The 25,619-nt window shown below is 35.4% G+C and overlaps 1 protein-coding gene across 1 annotated transcript in view; it reads left to right on the top strand.

Moving 5' to 3' along the window:
• LOC129280039 (trafficking protein particle complex subunit 8-like) overlaps positions 1 to 25,116 on the top strand; it is a 29,894-nt gene extending 4,778 nt beyond the window's left edge. Inside the window, exons 3-29 of the mRNA XM_064115706.1 lie at positions 785 to 874; positions 1,241 to 1,415; positions 1,906 to 2,071; positions 2,725 to 2,842; positions 3,171 to 3,574; positions 4,180 to 4,295; positions 4,854 to 5,004; positions 5,682 to 5,782; positions 7,049 to 7,154; positions 7,457 to 7,588; positions 8,122 to 8,193; positions 8,932 to 9,084; positions 9,819 to 9,945; positions 10,622 to 10,819; positions 11,433 to 11,605; positions 11,997 to 12,071; positions 13,005 to 13,313; positions 14,237 to 14,691; positions 15,084 to 15,240; positions 16,264 to 16,357; positions 17,174 to 17,230; positions 17,966 to 18,021; positions 18,788 to 19,018; positions 19,732 to 19,836; positions 20,417 to 20,562; positions 21,058 to 21,153; positions 21,686 to 25,116. Coding sequence (XP_063971776.1) covers positions 785 to 874; positions 1,241 to 1,415; positions 1,906 to 2,071; positions 2,725 to 2,842; positions 3,171 to 3,574; positions 4,180 to 4,295; positions 4,854 to 5,004; positions 5,682 to 5,782; positions 7,049 to 7,154; positions 7,457 to 7,588; positions 8,122 to 8,193; positions 8,932 to 9,084; positions 9,819 to 9,945; positions 10,622 to 10,819; positions 11,433 to 11,605; positions 11,997 to 12,071; positions 13,005 to 13,313; positions 14,237 to 14,691; positions 15,084 to 15,240; positions 16,264 to 16,357; positions 17,174 to 17,230; positions 17,966 to 18,021; positions 18,788 to 19,018; positions 19,732 to 19,836; positions 20,417 to 20,562; positions 21,058 to 21,153; positions 21,686 to 21,956 — 4,334 coding nt within the window. The 3' untranslated portion in view covers positions 21,957 to 25,116. The remainder of the gene's footprint in view (positions 1 to 784; positions 875 to 1,240; positions 1,416 to 1,905; positions 2,072 to 2,724; positions 2,843 to 3,170; positions 3,575 to 4,179; positions 4,296 to 4,853; positions 5,005 to 5,681; positions 5,783 to 7,048; positions 7,155 to 7,456; positions 7,589 to 8,121; positions 8,194 to 8,931; positions 9,085 to 9,818; positions 9,946 to 10,621; positions 10,820 to 11,432; positions 11,606 to 11,996; positions 12,072 to 13,004; positions 13,314 to 14,236; positions 14,692 to 15,083; positions 15,241 to 16,263; positions 16,358 to 17,173; positions 17,231 to 17,965; positions 18,022 to 18,787; positions 19,019 to 19,731; positions 19,837 to 20,416; positions 20,563 to 21,057; positions 21,154 to 21,685) is intronic.
• The last annotated feature ends 503 nt before the right edge of the window (positions 25,117 to 25,619 follow it).

Below are 25,619 nucleotides of genomic sequence, written 5' to 3'. Positions count from 1 at the left end.
TGGTAAATCAGTGAAGACAGAAATCATATCATTTCTTTTTTTAAAGTCCATTTTCCTAGCAACCAAATGGTACTTTGGTAATATTTCAAGACCCATGCATCTCTGAACATTATTGTTTTTAAAATATTGTGCCAAAATGAACTTGGTTCACTTGCATGCTTGGAACAGTGGGCCCAATGATCTGTTCCATGTGATTCACTTTCATTTCTATTTATTTCATTGTATGTTAGACTTGTTTTTTTATATGTGGATGTCTTTTGTATATTCTAAATATTATGAATGTTTGTTTATTTTGAAATGAAAGGACCAATAAAGCAAAACATAATACCCCCCCCCCAAAAAAAATTACAGTGGACCCAATGAACAATAAAAAGATAAAAGGATTGATTGTCACATTAAAAATCTTACAATTTTTTCATGTCTCTTCATCTGTTTGTTAAAACACATTTTGTCTCAAACATATTGAGTGAATTCAATTATAATGCTTTTTTTTTAAATATAATTTTGACGTAGCAAATGCATAATTCCCTTCTTTGAATGCACATACTCATTTAGTTCCCCTACAATGTACAGTGGAACTGAAAGTGAACCACCTGTTATTTTGCACCACTTTTCATATATACTGTATATATTATGTTTGAATAGATTTAAACAAGTTTGTGTAATGTAATGTAAGAGATATGATTAATTGATTAATACAAACCGAGGTTTATAGAGTACATGTATATCCCTTTCCTCCAAATGTTTCATACCTTTCTTGAATTGTTTTTGTTCGTTTCCACAGCCTCCACTCCATGGTATGAAGCATATAGGGAAAGTGTTTTGCAGAGCATGGCAACTTGTGACCATGAATTCATCAGACATTTTGTGGCTTGTATCCTTTCTCAGTCATGAATGTGAGTGACTTGTTGAGGGGGTTTCTCCGTTACCGCCTGAACAAAATGCTCTTTTGCCTCTTGCTTATTACTTTTAACACGTTGCTTTTTAGAGAGGATATTCTTGGGATTGGTCCGACTGAGTATGACTTGATCAAAGGAAAACAAGCGATACTGAGGATAAAGGGATTAAAAGTGCATTTGAGTGCATTACATGTAGTCAACTATAAATAATACATTTCCTTCAGCATCTCTTGGGGGTGATCTGTTATATGTAAGAAAAAAGAATAAATTAATCATATTATGTTCTTTTTAATCATTTGTAGATGTGAAATGACATTATTTCCTTAATGGAGAAACCACAGGTATGCTTGTAGTATCAACAGGTCATGCAGATCCAATGGATCAGTTTGTCAAGTTATCTCAAGAGCAACATCATCTTCAACACACATCATCAGCTTCACATCCTAAGTGGCTCTGTCCTAATATCTTCAAATACTATGTCCTGCTTCATGATAACTCAGAAGGAGAAGAGGAGAAGTGAGTCTCACGTAGAGTTACTAGAACGAAGAAGAGTGTTTGCTTGTTCTTGTTTATATTCTTTTAATTTTGTTTAGCCTTGTTTAGTTTTGATTTGTTTGATTTTTGGGAGAGATTACTGCTGCAGTAGTAACATAGTTTCTGAATATTGCATGATTTATACTGTATATATAAACTATCATATTTCAACCAATTCCCAGAAAAGAATCCATAGTGCATCTGCACAATTCTCAATGGGTGGGGGGGGGGGGGGTGAGGTTCATCAATTACGAGTTCGATTATAATTTAGGCAGTATGGATTTGCTGTGTTAATGTAAGTGGTACACTGTATATTGAATATCAATTTACACACATGCATTTACATAAGTCAGAACATATTTGAAAATATAATCTTGAAAGATACTTTCTACACTGAAAAAAAAACCCTTATCCTGTTGAAGTGGTTTGATAGATACGTTTATTTCATTGTTCATTTTTCCTGTTTGATTAGAGCTGATGCAATCTATCAGAGCATGAAGTCTACCTACGGCAGTCATGCATGTCATCTTCTAAGGATCAATTCTAGAGCACTGACTACTGTAGATCCATCGGTAACTGCTGAACAGAACTCAATGCCTGATCCGTGGAGTCAGTATCTAAATAAAGTCAACCAACAGGTTAGTCAAAACTGTTCAGGGCCCCGTAACATAAAAGTCACTAATTCTGCTATCCAATGATAATTACATGTGCCATACAGGGCTCAAAAGCCAATCAAAAATCAAACATTTCATGGAAGTTAATATTGAACAGTACAGTTACAGTATTTTTTTATGCTATGGGCTGCGAGTCTAATTTCAATATACTCCTATCATTTAAAGTGATATGTGTTGAAAGATTGTAATGCATGAAGATTAGCATCTCAGAAAGCCTTCGACTATTCATTTTGTGAAATTCAAATGAAGCCAGAAGAGTATCCATGAATTATTTTGGGAATAGTGTTAGCAATTATTTGTTTCCAATGGGAAAATATTTCATTTTGAATAGACAAGTCATTTGCATTGGGAAATCATATGAAATTTTCATCTGACTGAGATGCACCGTTCTTTGATAATTGTCGGTGAATGACTACCGTCCTTAAACGAAGCCCTGTATTTCTTACTGAATACTAACTGGTAGCAATCATAAAACCCGTGTAAAACTTGTGGTCTTGTTCATGAATGTGGCTAATATATTCAGAACTAGAAAAGGTTTGAGCTTCGTCAAAGAGAATCTTGCAATTTTGGGAGATACGTTACAGTTGACTGAGTAATTGTTTTATTATTATTGTTAGGAACCCGTTGAAGTAGATGCGGTACCAGCCAGTGATCCAGCCATGTTTCCAGATCAGGTCTCAGAGGGTACTTCTAATGACAATGTCAATATGGTACTCACACCAAATAGTTCAGAAGGTTAGTTTGTACATCTTCAATTTGGTTTTGATCTCTTCTCAACAAGATTTCTTTAAAGGTAAAATCCTGAAATTTGGTTTGAAGGAAATATAAATCATTGAATAACACAATTTGCATTCAACTTGATGCAATTAATAATTCAACCAATAAACTGCCAGTTAAAAGATGTCTTAAGTTCAGATACAAAGATCACATGAAAAGTAAATGTGAAAAAATAATCATTACATAAATTCTTATTAAAAAAAAATCAGAATAACTGTTTCCTTTGTTTAATCCATGTTGCATGGAGCTGTGATGAAGTTTTTCTCCCTCATTTTGTTTTTCTTAGATGGTCCTAATGACCCATCCCCAGAGGACATTGTCATGGTCCAAGTTGATACCTCGCCTTCAAATGAGGTTATCTCCCATCCTTTAGCAGATGTCAAAGCCCCATCAGACACCCTGACAACCACCCAGACAGACCCCTTGACACCAACCCAGTCAGACCCCCTCACAGACATCGGGACGGATCCTATCATCACCAGCAACGCTAACGGGAGTAACTCTATCCCGTCCAAGCCTGCCAGTCAGGTAGCCAATGCTGTGAAGGTCACAGGAGGGGGCTCCTCTACCACCCATGGGGCTCATCTAACGTTGAGTGATCACGATAGATTGAGGATATTCATCCATGAATTTGTGGTGAGGGGTCTGCTGCCCTACGTAGAAAGGATGATTCGTACTCTTACAGAACAGGTAAGATCTACCACACAGTGTGCAAAGTATTTTACTTCAGAATTGATTAGCCAGTATGTCATAAATGCCTGATAGCTGTGAATCAACAAGACTGACAAGTTATCTGATGTGTACATACATTGTTATTATGCATAATTTTACATAGGTAATGTAGGTATTGACAATGATGTTGACTTGCTCGGAACATATATAGGTTGTCCTGGAAAGAACCATATTGTTGTCATCAAAGATATATATGGTTCTGTCGCAGGCAACATATTCTTTGTTTTCTTTGCAGAACCTGTCAATATTATATTGTTTTATTCCAACTCTAGTAGTAATTCCTTGTAACATATTTGTTTTTTGCTTTGTTTTCTTTGTTGGTTTTGTGTGTTTTTTAGTCTCCTGCAGATAATATTTTGATTGTTGTTATGTATATATATTGTGTTTATTGGATTGTTTATGAGCTGATGACTCATAATGATATTCATTACATTTAAATGTTGTTTAGTAGCATTTATGTAGTATTTCTGGTGCAATACGTTCAATACCTTCCAGAATCACATTTAAATAATGAGCTACGTAACTGTATCAATTATTGAATTCCTCTATGTTTCTTTCCATAGCTTGCATCAAGGAAAGGTATCCAACGATCATTGTTCAATGTAACCAAGAAGTTATTCATGGGTAACAAGCAAAATGAGAAGGTCTTATCAGCACCTGTTACAGACTCCTCACCAAAGTAAGCATATTTGTAATTTCAGTGCATTCTTTGATTTTTCTCAAAATAAAATCCATAAGTCACACTGAAATTAATGTGAAAGTTGAAGTAATTATGTATATGAGAATGGAAAGAGGTGTTGTAATTTATCATAATTCAGTATAAGGAAATCGTTCTCAATGCAACTTTGCAAGTTATTTTGATTAATCTTGTAAATTGCTAAATTACACATTTTCATATTTGTAAGAATTCACAATTTAAAGGAAACCAGTTGTTTAAATCAGGGTGAAAACAAAAATGATCCCCGAACCTGTTGTCCTTTTAGTTTTCATTGACACATTCATAGTACCATTTTATGTTTTGATTTCAGTGTATTTTGATATCAGATATGAAGGCATCAATGAATTTGTTATGTCATTATACATTGTTACATTTTCCTAGAAAATGGGATTAACATGAACAAACACAAATATATAGATGAGGTCGAGTAGATGTCAAGTTGCATTTCAATTTTCCTGTTTGATGCACATGATTATAGCACCCTTCGTATTCACAAGATGTTGTTATTGTCTGTTTCAGGTATCTAAGGGAATCACCAGAGATTCAGATGAGACGACGAGCAGACCTGGCTTTCATGGTTCAGATGTATGAGATGGCTTATACCTCCTACCATACAGCTAAAGGGGATTTTGGTAATGATCAAGCTTGGATGCACTATGCAGGATCATTGGTAAGATATAAACAATGATGATGATCATCATCATGATCATGATCATGATCATGATGACGGTGACGATGATGATGATGATGATGATGATGAAGATGAAGGTGATGAAGATGATGATGGTGATGGTGATGGTGATGATGATGATGATGATGATGATGATGATGATGATGATGATGATGATGATGATGATGATGGTGGTGGTGATGGTGATGGTGATGGTGATGATGATGGTGATGATGGTGATGATGATGAAGATGATGATGATGGTGATGGTGATGATGATGATGATGAGAAAATGATAAATGTTAATAATAACATCAACAATAATAATAGTGATAGTAGTACTTCACATGATTTATTTGGCAAACATTCCATCTTAATTGAACACTGAAGACACTTCAAAGGAAATTAATGACAAAAGATGGACATCAAAATAGTGCTCTTATAAATATACACTGATATTTCTATAGCACTGTTTAAGATCATTTTTTTTTTCTTTGAAGATTGGTCTTTTTGAAACCCTTTTTCCACTGGTCAAACAAACATACAATACCACACCATTAGTACTGGTTTCAACCATTTCTCAGCAGAATCTTAATCATTTTGACTGATTTATATATGCTAGATCACACAAACAAGGCATTTTCATATGATTGGTGTGGCTCTTTTGAATTTTACAGGAATTTGCAGCAATATCTGCTTTCATGTTGGGCCACATACAGAAGTCTTATCCTAGTCATTACATGGAGAATGCAGTCACTACTTATCTAACATCATGCAAGTAAGTTCTAGTTATTTTACAGGTCTTTAGAGATGAAGTCCACCCAAAAAAATGTTGATTTGAATCAATAGAGAAAAATAAAACTGGCATAACACTGAAAATTTCATCAAAATCAGATGTAAAATAAGAAAGTTATGACATTTTAAAGTTTCGCTCATTTTTCACAAATCAGTGGTATGCACAACACAGTGACATGCAAATGAGACAGACGATGATATCCCTCACTATTTCTTTTGTTATACAATATATCATTTTTTAAAGATTTGACAATAAAGACTGACTTGACTGAACCATATTGTATTAAATAATACTAGTTCCACATGTTCAGGGAGGAATATATCGTTTTTTCACTTGGCAATGAGGAGAAAATTAGAATATTTCATATAATAAAATAAAAAAGAAAATGTGAGTGGATGACGTCATCAGTCTCCTTATTTGCATACCGACCAGGATGTGCGTATGACTGTTTTGTGAAATTAAGTGAAACTGTAGAATGTCATAACTTTCCTATTTTACATCCGATTTTGATGAAAGTTTCAGTGTTATGCTTGTTGGGTTTTTCTCATTTTACTTGGACTTGTCCTTTAAGCATGTATTTCAAAATTTGATAAAACAAAGCCAACATGAGATATGGTTCTCTGTTTGAAATAATTTGCAGCTTCTTGATAGACAAGAACATCATGATTTTTCTTTTCCAATTTTTAAAATGAAATTCAGACATGAAATTAGTGTGATAAACTGAGTAATTTTCAATGGAATAAAATTTGTGTATAGTTGTACATATTTTACCTCCTAAACAAGAACCAGGGCTGCCAAGTCTCCCTGATTGTCAGGGAAACTCCCTGAATATTGACATGATTTTTCAAGTGAAAAATCCATGTTTTCATCACCTCCCTGATTCATACATTAATCTCTTTCATTCAGTTGTGTGGAATTGAGAAAAATCTTCCTCCTTCCTCAGTAAATTCTCCCAGAAAGGTGAATATTGAAAGCTGGCAGCTCTGAAGAACAAAGCCAGCCTGATTTGGTTGATAGATGAATGCATCACAAAATGTTTTCTCAAATATGAAGTGAACATGGAATCATTGTACTAAACTGCGAGTTGAATTGGAATCAAGTTCGTGTTCGTTCATTTATTATTTGCACACATGGCGTCCAGATTTGAACTTCATCATTCTGTATTCCTTGCTATATTTTCATGATTTGTTCAGAAAACATGAATGATTCACCTTTTCTTTTTATGCTTGTCTTCTTTTGTTATTTTAGGCAACCCCAGTTAGCAACGAGAGCTGTGTTAATGGGAACTGAGATCCAGAAAGCAAGAAGAATGTTTTCTGAGGCAGCTCTTGAATTCATCAGACTCACAGGAGAGGTAAGTTAAATATTTCCGGCAATTTAATTGAATGACAGTGGCCCATTTCATATGGATTGTTATAGTAACAAATTTGCAATAAAAGTTAACCATAATAAGACTTGGGGGGGAAGTTCACCCTGAAGAAAATAGCAGAAAAAAAAAATAATAAATATTGATGAAGGTTTGAGGAAAATCTGCTAAAGATTAAGAAAGTTATTAGAATTTTAATTTTTGGATTTGTGACGTCATAATTTATGCTTTTTTTAAAGTATGGAAAGTTTACTTGTCAAGCACTTTCACTTCTTCCCTTATTTTATTAGGATTCTGATTTGAGAAGTGCTCTCTTCCTAGAGCAAGCTGCTCATTGTTTCATCAACTCATCTCGTCCCATGGTTCGCAAGTATGCATTTCACATGATCTTAGCTGGACACAGATACAGTAAAGCAGGCCAGGTGGGTATCCAATTGTTGTTCAGGTACGCTGAGACAAAAACTCAGCAATTTTTTTCATATTCGGATATGGTGAGGCTAATCACCTCAAATGTGCTAATCAATTCACATTACACACTTCAAGTCCCAAAATTTGTCTAAAGTTGCGTGGAAAATTGTAAGCCATGTTGCATGACATCTTACCTGTTCATTATGGTGTCATGAGTTTTTCCACAAAACCTACGTAAATCTTGACAAGTTTATTTTACGCCAAGTTTCATCTTAAACACCTAACTGTGACAGAAGGCATTGACTTTGAACACAAAATGTTGCTGAGTTTTGTTTGTGAGCTTTGCAGTACAATTCCTGTACAAGGTTTTATACTGTATTTTATTGGGGTTTTTTTATATTATTTTTTTATTTTAGCTGTTTGTTTTGTCTCTGTTTTCAAATCCCATATTCCTTGTGAAAAGTATATATATATATATAGCTTGTTCACATACTGCCTGAAAGATGATTGTTCATATTAACCTTGTTAAACATTATCTTGTCTGCAGAGGAAGCATGCTCTAAGGTCATACTGCCAAGCTCTGCAAGTCTACAAAGGCAAGGGTTGGGCACTAGCTGAGGTGAGTTCACTGTTCAATAAGATTCTTTCTGGAAATAAACCCCTCTGTGAATGTCGTTAGATAAAGATACAGTTATCTAAAATAATAATAATAATTCTTGAAAAGAACATTAAAAAGACCCCACAAACTAAATCCTAGATATGTTCTGTCCACTCCAAAATTCATGAAAAAACCAATACCAAAGCCAAAGTGACTTTAGGTGTTGTAGTCTAATGTAGCATCAGTAGGGTTAGCTATTATGATCTGTAATTCAATTATGGCAGAAACTTTGGGTTGAGGTCAGGCAATGAATGATTACTACCTTGCACCCAATTGTTACTGAAGTATATCCTGTTTCATGCGATGATTATGCAAGTTAATAAACAGTTAAATATGGAGCAAGGGTGGCACAAAGAAATAACAATACAATTGCACAAGTCATCAGTTAGAATGTCTATATATTTGAATCAGTTGCTTTAACTTATGAATGGTTATATTTGAGTGATATCACAGTCCCAATGTCCTTAACTGACAATAATGTGGTACAATATCGAGTTTATGCTCTTTGAATTAGATCAGACTCTCATGATGGAAGAATATTTTGCTGGTTGATGGGATTTGTTTATGTGCAATTATTGTATTTATGAAATGTGAATGACATTTTTATCATTCTTAATTTGATTTGACATTTTAGTTTGTGATCTACGAAATGAATTTTATATTTGTACACTATTGACTTTCCAAAACAATTATTAACAGGACCATATCAACCTGACTGTTGGACGACAATCTTTCAATCTAAAGCAGCTGGAGAATGCTACTGCAGCATTCAAACATCTACTAACCAAGAATAGTAGGCAACCAGCTGTTCAACAGGTTGCTTTCCTCAAAGAATATCTCTGTATCTACAAGGTAAGATGCTTTGATATTAAGCAAATAATGACCGTTGGTGATGGGTAAACTATCACTTACGAGGCAAGCTGGATGTAACTATCTTTCCGGAGCGGGCTGAGGAAAGATAGCGAGTGTCCAGCTTGCCAAGAAAGTGATAGTTTGCCTCGTCACCTGAAATCAAGAGGTGATTATTTGCTTTATATTCCGCATCGAGAACCACTATAAATGAAGAAACCGGTATCAATGCGTCTCCATAAGAATTTTTTTAATCAAGGTTTCCTTTGAAAAAAAAATCCAATGAGACGACTATGCTTGTTTTAATGCTAGCGTGTATGTAATCTATGCGCAGACATCCAAGATCTTGCTCCAACAAGATTTATTGTGACCTCACAAAGGAACTTTGCTATTCGCGCGTGCTCAAACTTATTCATAATGCGTTATGACCCAGTGGGCTGAAAAGGATCAGCGAAACAAAAAAGGTCCATCACTGCGAGTGATGATTTATAACATGACCGGCTTCTGGCCAATCCTATAGCAAGATTCGTAGTATGCAGAATATAATAGGGTTTATTCTCCTGTCCTTTACATCACCTATGGAAATTCCATTTGTGTAACTGGAATCGTGTGAATATGCAACCCTTCTACTTTGTTCCTCTTCAGCAAATCAAATGAGGCTTTTGGGGTTTTGTGAAGTAGAATTATATTTGACAATTTGGGGGTTATGTAATGAATGTTGTGTCCTTCCATAACAGCAACTGTTAACAACGCAATCCCAGGATGGTCAGTGTGTGATGCCATTACCTCAGCTTCCTCTTCCATTCATTAAGAAATCAGCCACAAGGATTCTTCTTGCCTCTCCTATAAGACCTCAGTACACAGGTGAGCTTCACCCCAGTTTTCCGTTTCTGAAGCGGGAAGGGAATCCTCTCCTCTTCAGGTGTTCTAAATTTTAAATGTGTTTGTGCATTCTCACATAGATTCCATTCGATGATGAACCGGGGGCCGTTTCATACAGCTGATCGTAAGTTAGGAGTGACTTTGAGAACGGCTAATGATCCTTTCTTGTGGTAAATGATATTCACCATTAAACGTTCATTGGTGATTATTTAGCATTTGCGAAAGGTTCACCCGTTGTCCTTGAAGTCATTATTAATTTACGAACAGCTTTATGAAACATCCACCAGCATTTTTATCATGCAATATATCTTTAAGAAACATACAAAGGTGTCGATTCCTGCAAAGTTTCAAGTATTATTTACGAAGTTGCTGAAGAATTTTGTATTTGTCCAGAGGTTGTTAAAATTACTAAGTTTTTTTCTCTTCCTTATCATTGATAATGTGCATAAATTAAAAAGTTAGCATGTTTCTCTTCAATTTATTACTGACTTTATACCATAATACCCCCCCCCCCCTTAAATCCTGTATGAAAATATGAAACATTATATTTATTCATTCAGCCCTATGGGATTATTGAATTTTGGTATATGTAACAATTTGATATGCTTTCCTTCAATAAAGATGAATGAAAATGAGTCTTCTTTTGTTGTACAATAAGATTCAAGAATAGCAGCCACATCGGTGACCTTTGGTCGTATCTTTGACCGAGCTGAGATGGAGGACTGGTGCAACATGGAGGAGGCGGTTGCCACGCTAGCAAATAAACGGAAGTCCCCTCCGTCTTGGTTTCAGTACCACCCTCAGTTGCTTCATAGCGGTACAGACAACTCAACAAGCCCTCTGGGTATAGTAGGAGGTAAGGACACAGTTCATACAGAGCACAGAACAGGGTCCAGTTTCATGGCACTTCGAAATCGATAACAGAATCAAGGGATCTTTTACAAATATGCTCTTAACCAATGAAATGGCAGGATTTTTGGAGCTTATAACAGTAGCTAAAGACTTTTCAATGGATACAAGAATGAGGTCTTTGGTGGTTGTCTGTAACGTTTCCATCTATAGTACGTGCTCCTTGAGAAAATATCACCTTTATAGACTGATAAAGTAAGCTTGACTGTATTTGACCCGTTCCTTCTAAAAAAGACCATTTATTTCCTTATACACCTGGACAGATATGCATTACATTTAGAGGTAAGGTCACATGCAGGACGACATTGACAAGCAGCGTATGTATTGTTGTATTGCAGGATACAAGAAGGTTGACATTTCTTAAGAGCAGATTACACATGAAATATACAGCAAAAAAAAATTATTGATCTTTACCAGCCTATACAAATGGTAGATCAACATTATGGTGCATTCTAAAATATTGTTCTTCGGGAAAATTTTGGTACTCTAGAAGGCTTAAATGAGATATGGCTTATTTATAACCCCTCCACATTGCTTGATTGTATCTGGTCTTTCTTCAGAACCAATGACAATTGAACTAGTCTTAGAGAACCCACTCAAGGTACCTATCATCCTCACCAACATCACCCTACTCTGGAAATTTCTACCTGTGAACTACGAGGGCGGTAATCAAGAGAATCCAGAGCAGCAATCGCCAGTTTTGTCAAATGATGCTGACGTAAGAGATGATGGAGTAAGTTTCTTCTCTTTCAAGTTTTGGAAATTGCTTTAATAGACGATTGATTAGTCAAATACACATTATTCAGTCATCATAGTTCATGCTGAAGGATGGTCTAAACTGGTCAAGTATTTATCCTCCTGTCATGCATGTAATATTTTTAAAACACATCTCGTGCTCTTATGATTCTTAATTTGTGTACAGCATTTAACATGATATTATAAATTTGACAGATATAACTGAAATTTATTAATAATGATAATAATATAGAATTCGTATAGCGCATATCATGTACCATTTAACATCGTTAGGTGCTGCCATAGGACTTGGAGATATATTTGAATAAAAGAAAGTTGAGACATTCTGAGTAATGACTTTGACATTAATTTTCCGTATTTTTCTTTAGGTTGGAAGTGTAGAAAATGTAGTTAAGGTTGAAAGCATTCCAGAAGTTGTTTTAGCAGCAAATGATTACAAGCTGGTGAGTCTTATTTATTTCTGATTTTCTATACTTTTATTATCATTGATATCAATTATGATTTTAGTAGGATTTGAAGTGATATCAAGTTTGAACTAAGATGTTGATAACCATATGAAATTTGTTGAAGGTAAATTAAACTATTGGTCTGAGAAGACGTCTTTAAAGCATACAATCAGCAATTTTACATAAAGTCTGGTTGGATTGTAATTGAATGGATGTTATACTGAAATATGCTTGGTTTGAATAGCGGACAGTAAAGATGCACAGTTTGCCTTGATCAGAGGAAGGGATACAAATGATTGAAGTGAAACAAAACAGAAAGGAAGTTGAGATAAAAGCTAGAAAAAAAATACTGATGAATGAGATAATGTGACATTGAATAAGGTTTTATTTCAATTCAAATATATATTAAGATGGAATGATATGATTTTAGAGTTAGATTAGCACATTGGCTCTTAAAAATCTCCAAATCATTATAAATAAAATCCTTAGATTTTATGTTAATTTGTAATACTATTTATCTACTGATCACCTGTGCATTGGATGTAGACCAATACTGTCACTACTGGGTAATTCGTACATATTTACTCTATGCTGACCGAGCAATTTGTATCTTATGGCAAGTGCGCTATACAAATGTTGACTATTATCATTATTGTTATTTTACAATGTCTTTAGACACACATGCACATATAGTTACAGTGACTCAACATATGCTCCTGCGACATTTGCTCCAGTCTTAGAGTTAGGATTGTAATAGAGTTTTTGGTTCAGTATAATGTAATTACTGGGATTATAGTTTGTTCAGTTTTGCAGGTTAGGTTTTATGTTTGGCTTAACATGCAAATTTTCCATCAGAGCAATTGTTGCCAGAGCAAATGTCCTGGAACCGTAGTTACATGTCCGTCTGCTTGATGTTCTCTATTACTACAGCTTTACTTAGGCCTGACACCACTCCAGACAGGAGAGCTTCATATAACAGGCGTAGCGTACAGCCTATCAGCCCAACCTTCCACCAATCAGATCACAGAACCATCAACCAACCAAGAGGTCATTGATGGCAGGTTAGGGGTCAAGAGACCAGTCTCGTTAGGGTCAAGTGTGGCACAGGTCCAAGGCATGCAGGATCTTGACATCCAAGGACCGAGGTTGAATGTGACCAAAGCTGAGCGAATTGGTGTGGTGTATGGACCTGATAGGAGACTAGATCCAGTTATAGCTCCTCCCATGCCACTCCTAGAGGTACTTATTCACACAAACTTCTACTCATTTGTTTGGTTCATAACCTAAATTAGTGGTTATGGGTAGATTCAATGTTTCAACTAGCAAAGAATGCAGACATTGTTCTAATGATGTACATGAGCAAAATTTAGACAAGTTTCAGGATTTTGGATTCCAGAATTGATAAATACAGTATTTATATCTTGGGGGCATTTCATGAAAAAAAATAATCAGTAATTTTCAGTGACCATCGTTATAATCTATTTAAATCCTTGCATCTGATAGACCAAGAGCAAATTTTTTAATGAAAATCAGTGGTTTACATGAAACACTTCCCATATCTGCATGAGGGACCTGCTTCACATGCTGTTTTGGTACATTTGTTTAGAAATGATGGTTGTATGGGATGTCAATGAACTTATTTCCTTGAGGTGATTTCAATACACAGACTTCAGGGGAGCATTTCATGAAAGGACTTGTCGGACGTTTTATCTGACAAGTCCCATTTGATCCGACAGTTGCTATAGTAACAGTGCCTCTCAGCCAATCAGAATCAAGGAAAGATGTCAGATCTGACACCTTGTCAGACAAAAATGTTGATGAAACGGTCCCCAGGTTGACATGTTTACCCAAATTCCCCAATACAATCATGTCTATACATTGCCATGTGTGAACATGTTATTGACGTATTTGCCTGAATAGAGACATTCTATATCACTGTTCCTCGGCTTATTAGTTCTGAAAATGTAATATAGACATGGGAGCGGTGGCGGTTTCATCTGCCCGCTAAAAGGCATGAGTGCTTGTTGATAAGCAATCAGAGAACTTTTTGCTGTATATCTTCTTTGACCTATTTATATTCAAAGTCGTGTGTATTTGAAAAGTGAAATAATGTTATTCATTGTCGTGTGTTAGTACTTCATCCCTTCTGTTTGTATTTCAAGGTTACATTTTCTTCAATGCCAACAAACCTAATGTGTGGAGAGATCAGCCAAATCCACGTAGAGATCTCAAACAAGGGAACTTGCCCACTTCACAAACTACATACCATCTCGGACAGACCCGAAATCTTCTCATTCGGAGGACACTCCCATGGATTCCCTTCAAACTCTTCTTCCAGCCAATCACTGACCAGCAGCAGTAGTAACTCTAGTAGCCTCAGCCAATCAGGAGGCAGGACTGTTCCACTGTTGGATTCGGGGGAGTGTGTGAGACACGAGATTGAAGCGGGCCAGTGCAATGTGAATAATGTGACTGAAATTGTCTTGCCAGAGGGGAGGCTTGTTCCGGATGCCTCGTTATCAGTGCCATTGTGGATCAGGGGTCCAGATGAAAGTGGTCTTCATGATGTTAGGATGTTGTTCTACTATGAAACCACTGAGGAAAATACAAAGATTAGGTGAGTAAACGTTACACAAAGCACTTCACAGTTGTCAATACCTCCAAGTTAGCCCAGTCTTTTTAGGGTTGATGATGTTGACTAATGGAATAGATGTGAATTTTACTTTACATGAAAAACACAACATATGTTTAAAATACATACTACATTTGATGAATTTTATCATTTCGCATAATCAACTTTCCAATTGACTTAATGCCTGGTAAAAAAAGCCAGACATGTGATAGATCAGCATGCCTACATAATAAGAAGATCCAAGAAACACGATGTAGGGTTTAAAAATAATGATTCTCAATGTGAAGTAATATAACAACCAAGATGTGTATAATAGTACCTTTGAGGTGATGTTTTATCCCAAATATTTCCTTTTGATTTTGTCTCGTTCTCTCCAGGCATAGAACGTTACAGCACACAACTACTATACAGACGAGTAACTCAGTATCACTATCAGCTAGAGCAGATAGAGCTCAGTCTTTTGATAGTAGGAGAGAGGAGGATACTAATAGTCTCAACCTTATCGTCTCACTCACAATAGAAAACATGAACCAAGTAAGATATGGGAAATTTATTGGGTATTTATATATACAGAATATATATAAAATGTGATTTTGGATATTACCAGTATAGAGTATTTCGAATATAAGTAATATGCAGAGAAAAATTTGAAAAAAAGTCAGTTGTAGAGATGTAAAGGGTAAGTGCAAATCAGTGCATGAAACTATACAAGAATATTAGTGATATTAATGCTCAAGTTTGGTATTGGGGTATCAGACCTGCCAACCAGTACGATTTAGCCGTATTTAGTACGTTTTTGCAACCAAAATACGGCAGTACGTTTTTTTTTTTTAAAATATGTTTTTTGTTTTAAAAACAAAAACAAAAAAAATTATTTTATTTTTTTACGAAATCGTAATTTATTGAGAAAAATCATCTCTATATGTCTCTATTTCATAAAACATACACAAATATGGTTATTAGATCAATGTTATTTCAGGTAACTTGTTTTTTTTTTCAATCATTTTGTAAAAACCAGGGTGAGATATACACAAGTTTCAATGGTTTTTTTTTTCATCTACAAGAGCAGTGCGCATTTTAGCTTGCATGCTGCTTGAGCGCCGTGATGGGCGAGTGCGCCAAGCATTTTATTATGTAATACACTTTTTTGGGGAAAAATACAAAATATTTATCTCACACGGTAAAATACTTTTTTTTTTGTCAAAATACTGATTTTGGGGGATAAGAATACTGAAAATGCAAAATACAACTTGGCAGCTCTGGGGTATATGTCTTTGGAACTGGACTTCCTCGCTAAGCGCCTTTTCTGTTTCAGACATTGGTGAACAAGGCTTTCCACCTGCATGCGCTGTTAACATCAGCGTTATCGTGTTGGTATTATTACCTACAAGCCAAAAGAATCCATCCTTGTATGTGATAAATTAGTTCTTCATTCTACTCTTTCCCCTTATTTTTCCCGTCAATATCCTGTTTCCTGATGGCTATAATGCGAATTCTGTTTTTAAAAAGTCCCATGATTGTGGTAATGAAAGTTATATTCTTTTATTGTTTGTGCAGGTGCATGATTCCAGCATTACAGAGATCAGCTTACAACATGTGACGGGGGTCAGTCACAGATGGTATCTTTCTCCTTTAGTCACACCAGATGCAGGTTAGTTCACATCCAGAATAACATGTCATGATGGTGACAGGGATGGTGTTTCATACAGCTGTTCTTAAGTTACGAGTGACTTTACAAACGACTGTTCTATGCTCTTTAGTGTTTGGTCCGCTACATTGGGATATATCATTTATCACAAGAAAGGGTTACATGTTACAGTCAGGCGTAAAATCTCTTGTAACTTTTTGACCAGCTTTATGAAACACCCACAAGGGCCCCTTCGTACAAAGCTTAGCAATGATCGTACAAGAAATTGTTATGATTGATTGCATTGACTACAATGTACGATCGATTGTAAAAAAATAAAGCAATTTGCTGTAGGCTCATGTCATCTGAATACTTTGTGTTGACGTTAGGGTTGTGATAAGGTTTTAATTTCAGAATGATGAGACAATAAGGAGTAGAAATCTGAATATTGGGGGATGGGTTTTATTTTTTTCTTCACTTTAACATGCAAGATTTTGATGGGAGAAACTGTTATTGGATATCTGTAATGAATTTCTTATGGCTGTTGTTCAATTCATTGGAGATAAAGTTACTTATTAATCAAATGGGAGTTCTAGATCAATGTAAATAAGGTAAATCATTTGTTTTTTACATTATGTACACTTCAAAACATAAATGAATTGCAATGTCACATTTACATTTTAGCTAGCAGTGACATTGTTCAGAAGATGTCTAAATGCAAAGCTTACATTGAAAGCAATAGATATGAAGTATAACATAAGTATACAATATGTTTTGTTCGTTAGAATGTGTCATATAGGAAGTTTTGTTTGAAGAATAATGTTTATATTATGATTTCAGATCTGAGGATTGGGAGTGGTGAATCTCAAAAGCTGTGCTTCAAGGCAAAACAATTAGGTATGTCCAGGGATTAGAATTAATTGTTGTTGTAAGGTTGTTATTAACATTTTTGCGAAATCATCAATAAAAATACATGTATAGAACATTACTTTACTAAATCATCACATGCATTTTGTGTGCATTTTGCAAGAAATTTTATTGAACTTGACTGTGTTAATAACATTAATGCATAATTCAAGTGAGTTTATGTCAATTGCGTTTATTGGAAGTCAATTCTGTATACCGGTAAATGCTCCGTTACCCATGATATGAATGAAAGGATTGTTTTGTCTTTAGTTTTTGTCTTTGGTATTGAAACACGGGTTCGAGGCTGTAGCATACAGCAAAAGTGCAGCAAGTTGCACACTGCATCCATGATGTTTATATGTACCACTTAACTTCTAGCATGTAAAATTAGACACCATAACGTGCATTCTTTCAAAGAGAAGGCTATCGTAGATTTGAAGTGCTTGGTATGCATCATAATTAACAGCTTCTTTTGTAATGTCATAAAAGAAAGTTAGTATCCTTGTTCTGTGTGATCCATAGAAATATGATAACTTCCTTTTTAACTTATGAAGCATGTTGTGCACTGGTTTAAGTTTGTGATATTAAGACATCTCTGGTATTCACATTTGTGTGCTAAAACACCTCAAGTGAACTGCATCACTACTAAACAGATTCTCATCTTTTCACTATTTGTATGTGAAAGGTTATTTAGTCTAACAATATTTCATTATGTTTGCTTTATAGAAGAGCCAAGTAGATCTGCTGTTACATTTTCAAGTGTGCTCTTTGGCAAAGATAAGGTAAGAAAAAAAATGGTATTCAATTGTTAATGCTAATTCTTTTATCTTACATTTCACAATGCCTATTGAAGTATCTATGAGGTGTATTGTAAGATTGCTACATAGTAATATTGATCACGGGTTATACTGACATACTTTATTAGCATGAAAAATAAGTTGAAATGAAGTATCTGTAGTTGCAGTTTCATGAGGTAGTCTTTGGAATCATGGTTAAATGTCACCAAATCATTGTAGATCTAGATCTGGTTTATTTTCTGTACATAAACCGGGCTCTGTAAAATCATGAAATCTAAAAAAAAAAGATCATACTAAAGATTAACAACATAGCTTAGCACATGTTGGACAGTGAATATTATTGCTTATAAAAGATCCAACAGGCTGGACTGCCATGCTAATTGTGTCTATTTCTCAGCAATTAAGCATTTTTTACCAGAATATTGGGGTACATATTTTCATCTATACATACATACCGGTACACAAACATTTTGTTGGGCATTTTATTTGAATCTATTCAACTGATTTTTACTTATGTTACCTTAACTGGCATTTACATATGAATTAAGTCTATCCCTTTTTTTCAAATGCATCTGTGCCTTTTACAATACATCTAGATGTGAGTTGGAAATGTTGAAATATTGGAATGGCTCCCCTTTTCATCGACACATACAGCCTTGCCTTATAGAAATTATGACCTCTAGCATTATCATATGCATTGCAATATTAGTGTTATAACTTCTCCCCCCCCCACCATATCATTATTATCCAGGCACCCAGTAACACCATGCCATGTGCAGATTTTTATCTCCGCTCCAAACTGAAGGATAGGCAAAGTGAGACTGGTTTGATAGGTGATAGTCCCTTCTCACCGGCTACCACTCCAGGGAGTATAGGGAGCAGTAGCACAGAGAGTTGGTTGACTACCAGGCAAACAGCACCAGTAGACAATATGTTAGTGGAGTGTAGTTTGGCTGATACAGCATTACTTGTCTTATGGAAGGTAAGAATTATGAGATTAATAATCATAATGATAATAATGGTATATAAACCCAGGATAGCCACTTCTCCCAGTGGGCCCTGCTATTAAAATTACTATTGTTAATACTCTGTTGGGACTTGCCTACCTTTATGGTGATGAAATGAAAGTAACTCTTTTTTATACGCCCATCTAGACGGGATGTATTATAGTATCAGGCTCTCTGTCCGTCCGTCCGTTTACTTTTCCTTGTAAATGCGTAAAAGCCTATGATTTTGAGGTCAAAAGGTCAAGGTCACAGTGACATGTTTTCATCTTACCCTTCTGCAGTCCTTGTAAATGTGATAACTTTATTTTAACTTAACCTATACATTGTAGGCTTATATAATTTGGTGTGTATGATACTAGCATAGATCCCAGGAATTCAATTGATTTAAGTTCAGACAGCATAGATCCCAGGAATTCTATTGATTTTGATGTCAGACAGTCAAAGGTGAAGTCGCCACCTTCCACTTTTCTTGCTTGACCAATAACTCCATTTTCCGTGTTACAGGCAGGCGTATTATGTGCTCCCCTTAGCGAAACTCTTGTTTATTTCTATTTTAATAAAATGCTATGCCATATAGAAATAATGGATCAGTCCCAAAATGTTTTAGCATGTTATGTTTTTGTTTCATCATGATCTTGCAATATCTTTACTGTAGAACACCTGATGAGTGTTTTTTGTTTTATTTCAGGCCTTTGTTGTTGATGAAGATGGTGATGATCATGTATTATACGGTCAGAGTCATCTTACAATCGATCAGATCAGCACAGATACACTATCACATCCAGTAAGAAAGGTATGTCTATCATTATCACTACTTTCAACAATGAACACTTTTGATTTGACTAATCAATTAGGCATTCGGCTCTTTATGGAGGTGGTAACAAAGTATTTGACATAGGTTCTGTTGAGATGAGTTACATAAATGCCATTTTTAAATCAATGGAATACCATCATGCATTTGGTTATTTGATTTGACAGGTGCTACTTTATATTATGTACATTTGTTAACGTTATTCAACAATGTTGAAAAAAAAAAATTAAAAAAAATTATTTAAACATTGTTAAATTATGAAAATTGCTGTACTCATTGGTTGTTTTCTGTTGGTAATAATGCATCTTTCTCCTTGCTTTCATTAAAAAATTTATTTTTGCAAATTTGAAGAAAAATTGAAAAGCGGTCAAGGAAACTTCCCAAAATGAGGAGGGAGAGGGTTAATGTATTGAAAATAGATGAATATATAAAAAAGAAAGAAATGAAATGTTTTTCAGCCTTTGGAAGTAAAAGTGGTTACAGGTTCAGGTGGGCATAGTGAATCCTGAACAAGGGCAACTCCATGTAATACTTCATACCCCTTTTTGTGTATGTTATGCAGCTTCCCATAGAGCAGAAGCAGGTTAAGTTTGTCAAAGAACCAGTGAGTCTTGAACCAGTCCTTCCAGGCCATGAGGTCATGTCGTCACTACTTAAATACAGCTTACAATACACAGAAGCTGTACAGAATGACTTCAACAAAAACAGGTGAGGATACTTCTTCAACTATCAGCACATGGGACTAAACACTAATGATTGATTGATGTGGGAATAGCGTGTAATTCGTTATGGTAATGAATTTGAAATGAAATGAGGGCAGAGTGAACAGTGCCAGTGAAGAAGCCACATCTGTTTCTACTCTGATCCACTTTTCCAATTATTTTGAAGCTTATTGACAATAATTGTTAAAGAAAAAAGAATACCCATTGCATTTTTCCCTTCCTATAATATTCATATGCATTGAGTTTTTATAGAAGCAATAAGAAAATTACTTATGACTGATTTAACATGTGAAATGAGTAAAATATAGTATTTTGACTGTTAAATGGTTCAATTTGCTGAATGAAACAATAACTAATAATGTAAAGATTAGTGAATGAATGCAACTGGTTTCAATTATTTCTTGTCAAGTTTGTAATTTCATTGAAACATTTTACATGACTTGACCTGTGTGCTGTTTCTTCTGATTTGTCTTTGATACAGGATATGTACACTGTCAATAAAATTATTGCTATGTAACTGCACTGACTCGTCATTAGATGTTTTGATAGAGACCACATCAGCCATCGAGAATGAGAGGTGAGAATGAGTTACTGTCTAATGGGGTGTTGTTAAAAAATATTTGCAATCAATTGCAAATTTCAGTTAAAAATTCACACAAGTGATAGATCAATTTTAACTAAAGAAGATCATTTTAACTTGTTGATAAAGAAGCAGGCAATCGATGGATTGAAAATTTGCAAGTAAATGCTAGGTTTACGATTGATTTGGGGACCTAAAATTGACTTGCAATCAATTGCAAATTTCTTGTAACACTCCATAAGTTGAATAACATGTTCTTAAATAGAAAATATGTACATTAGACTGTTTTCTAATTTAATTTACAATATGTGGAGAAATTTTGCATACAATATGTTCATTCAGATGTATGTTGTTAAGATTTTAAAGAGGTCATTTATTGTTGCATGATATTTGATAAGTGACAAAGGTTTCTGGAATTTGGAAGGAATTTTATTTGTTATTGAAATGGAAATCTAGATTGTTAATTGTTATTTCTTTTTCATTATCCATAAATGTACAATAAAACCTCTCTTTGTATCTGTAATTACAGTACAACGGAGCAGAGTGGATCTCGTATCACGTCACCTCCTACGAGCAATGGTTTCAGCTGGGTGAGTCAGGCTAGTCGTCATCTTACCCTAGACTCCAGGCAGGAATGTCAGATGGGCCTTCTCTCGTGCTGCACTCAACCAGGGGTTTATGATCTAAGCAGTATCAGGGTATCGGCCATTACTTCAGACCTGGCGAAGACAAAGAGTCTCATCCTGCAACAGAAACTCTCACCGTGCTTACTCACTGTTACTTCATCAACACCTAGCTAGAGCCATCAAGTTATCAGCTATCCTTTCAGACCTGGGAGCCGTTTCATAAAGCTGTTCGTAAGTTAAGAGCGACTTTAAGAATGACTGGTGATCCTTTCTTACGCGCTAAACCATCGCCAATGGTGTATACCATTTACCAAAGAAAGGATCACCAGTCGTTCTTATAGTCGCTCTTAACTTATGAACAACTTTATGAAACGGCCCCCTGGTTGAGGCAAGGAATCTCCTCTTGCAACAGAATCTCTCAGCATGCTTTACTCACTGTATCAACAGCACCTATCTAATCCCATCAAGGTATTGGCTGTTGGTTCAGACTTGGCTGAGACAAAGAGACTCACCTTGCATCAAAACTCATCTTGCAACAAAAACTTTCAGCATGCTTACTCATTGTTACATCAGCAACACCTAGCTCAGACCCATCAGGGTATCAGCTATTGGTTGAACCTTTGTTAAGACAAAGAGTCTCATCTTGCAACAGAAGCTCTCACCAAGAGCTTACTCACTGTTGCATCAACACACTAAAACCCATCAAGGTATCTGCTATCCACTAAGATGTGTCTTAGACAAAGAGCATCATCCTGCAAGAGATACTCAGCATGCTTCCTGGCTAAACCATCAAGTATCAGCTTACAGTTCAAATTCTATAACAACAAAGAGTCTCATCGTGCAACAGAACTCACCTTGCAACAGAAATTCTCAGCCTGCTTAATCACTGTTACATCAACACACCAAGCAAACATATCAAGGTATCTGATATTCCTTCAGAGTTCAGACCAAGCTAAGACGGAAAGTCTTATCCTGCAACAGGAAATCTCAGCATGCTTACACATTGATGTGGAAGCATCCATGCTATTATTTTTTTTTTGAGATTGACTGTTTTGCCTTTATGCTGTGCTGAACTGCATCTTAATTCCACTGTTCAATCAGAGGAACATCTGGCCTATAGGGATGTTGTTGGCTCTATGACTGTGGTTTGATATAGTAGTTGATTCACTTGACCAGCAATTAAGTTTTTGATGCCAGCCAAGCATCTTTGATGTCCTTTGACCAGCTGTTAACCCTCATCTGCCTTCTTCACCCAGATTTCATTGGTTACCTGGTTTTTTCTGAGGCAACAATAACCCAGTCTTAGGTAGAACATAAATGTGGTTGGTGAAACACTTGTGGTTTACAATAATCTTATATTTCTAATAATCTTAGATTTCTGGACAAGAGTTGAATGAGCTTTTTGTGTACTGTAAATCTGTTACTATGAGCTGATAACTTATTCTTTACCCAATATGAATGTAAAATGTGAGCAGGCTGTTGAGCCAGAAATTGATCATGTCCAAACATTCGGATACACATAATAATCTTGATTTCCTTGTTTGTCACTATTTTATTGGTGTTTGATTTTCCTTTCAGTACACTGCTGCCCATGTTTGTCTACTAAGTCTACATTAGCCTTATGTTTCTTCATGCTCATCTTGTCTGTCCTTATATATCGCTTATACTTTGATCGTTTTGCATGTTATGCTGTACTACACCATGACATTTCATGTCCATTTAAATGGATTAGATGACTTGGGGGTACATTAAATAGAAACATATTTATTCATTTGAAGTATTAACTAGTTTTGGTCTCATGTCAGTTTTGATGATGTCTTAAAATGTAACATATCTAAGCCAAATCTTTCAATTCTTCGTATGCATGTAAAGTTCACACCTGATGATGTTTGAAGGTTTGCATGGTGGTATGAACAATCATGGAAGTGGTTTACAAGTCTACAGAGTCTCACCTCTCCAACCTAACCAGCCTTCTACCCAGCCTCTCACCCTGCTTACCAGTCAGCTTTCCACTCCCTCTGGTTTACAGGCCTTTAGCGGACTACACTCATTCCGAAAAGTATACTCTACCTCCAAACCTCCACTTTCTCACCTTTCCATTTCACTTCTACATCTACCCTCTTTTATCTCAGTCCTTCCATGATTTTACACTCGGTGTGCCGTAAACCACTTCCGCGAAAGTTCACATCAATGAATGTTTCTCAGATTATTATGCAATGGTGCCATAGCAATGATAATCTTTCCCATAATGCTGATGTCGTGCAATTCTTGGCTGTAATGTATGATGCTGTATTGGATGTCATTCCTCGAAAGATTGATGCTTCAATGTAATCAGTCTCAAAAAGCTACAAAAATTGATATATCCTCTTTGAAATATGAAAATACAAGACTTATAAATCGATAAAACTTCACTTTTTGAGTTTTTGTTAGGATTCATGGCGATTTTGTAATACACAGCATTCAAGTAGCCCTTCTAAAGGTTGGACAATATCCTATTCCATACATATATGGATATGTATGGGCTTATGGTTTGCCTCAACATTTGAATAGTGGTACCGGTGGATATTATTTTTGACTTTGTTCTCAAATTCGTGTTCGTAAATTGTTTTATTGTAAAACAGGTGCTGGCTGTTTTCACTTTTCAATAGTGTTTGATAACAGGTTTTCATATTTCAATAGTGTTTGATAATAGGTTTATTCTTTATAATCTCTGGTTTTCTTTTCAATTGTCATTAATTTAACCTTTTTAGATTTTGATAGATTTATATCATCCACTTAAAGTCAAAACATGTGCATGTTTTAAGCACACACCAAAGGATTGTCTGTAAATTTTTGATTTGTGATGACGAAGTTTTGTGGATTATTTTCATATATCCTCTTTCAGCTAATACTTCTGGGTTTAGAACTAAAAAGGGAATAGATACTGCCAATTGTGTGGTATACCATTTAGTTTGCCCTACCTTATGAAGAATTTAGTGTTAAACTTATCCTAGTCCCATTATAAATAAATGCCTTTTTTATAATGTCAGGTAATAATGCACATACTGAATAAGGAAAGCATTTTGGTCATCCAAGCCTGTGAGTTGGGGAGCTTTAGCTAATAAACAAATCGAATACATGAAGACACAATGGGTATCTGCAATGACTACTTGACTAGCAAAGTTCCTTGACCAGATTGAGTAACAAAGATCAGATCCGCAAGCTTCAAAGAGTGCAAAATGTCGCCGCCCAAATTCTTAGTATTACTTCTAAATATACGCATATAACGCCTGTTCTAAAAGAACTTCACTGGTTGCCTGTGGTGGAGAGAATAAAATTCAAGATTTTGTTGCTTACATGGAAAATTCTTCATGGTTGTGCTCATTATTTTAACGATCTTATCTTTGAATATGTAGGGGAAGGCGGGGTAAGTTGTGACACTTTTTGCATTTTGCATGTTATAATTGATATGACTTAAAATATTGTAGAAATAAGTACCTTGCCTTTAAATTTGATTCTTGGGAAATATTTTTCACCTATATATAACTTTCTACCCCCACACTGAAATTCATTGTGACCTTTGGAAAAAACGATGTCAAATGGCTCAACTTGCCCCATATGTGGGGTAAGTTGTGCCACCTTCTGGGGTAAATTGAGCCACAAAAACTATGTACAAAATGTATGCGGGAAGAAGCAGCATGTCAATTTTTACTTGCTAATTCTCTTTAAATACTAACATCCTCTAAAAGTAAAAGAACTGTCATGTGAATTTACGCCTTTCTGCCTGCATATCAATGGCTTTTCAAGTTTTTTTTTTATTTTTCATTCTTATTACCATAAGAATTACCATGGCTCAAC

Source organism: Lytechinus pictus, chromosome 2 (genome assembly GCF_037042905.1).
Source record: "Lytechinus pictus isolate F3 Inbred chromosome 2, Lp3.0, whole genome shotgun sequence".
NCBI classification, from domain to species: Eukaryota; Metazoa; Echinodermata; class Echinoidea; order Temnopleuroida; family Toxopneustidae; genus Lytechinus; species Lytechinus pictus.
This window is presented reverse-complemented; position numbering and strand designations above follow the sequence as displayed.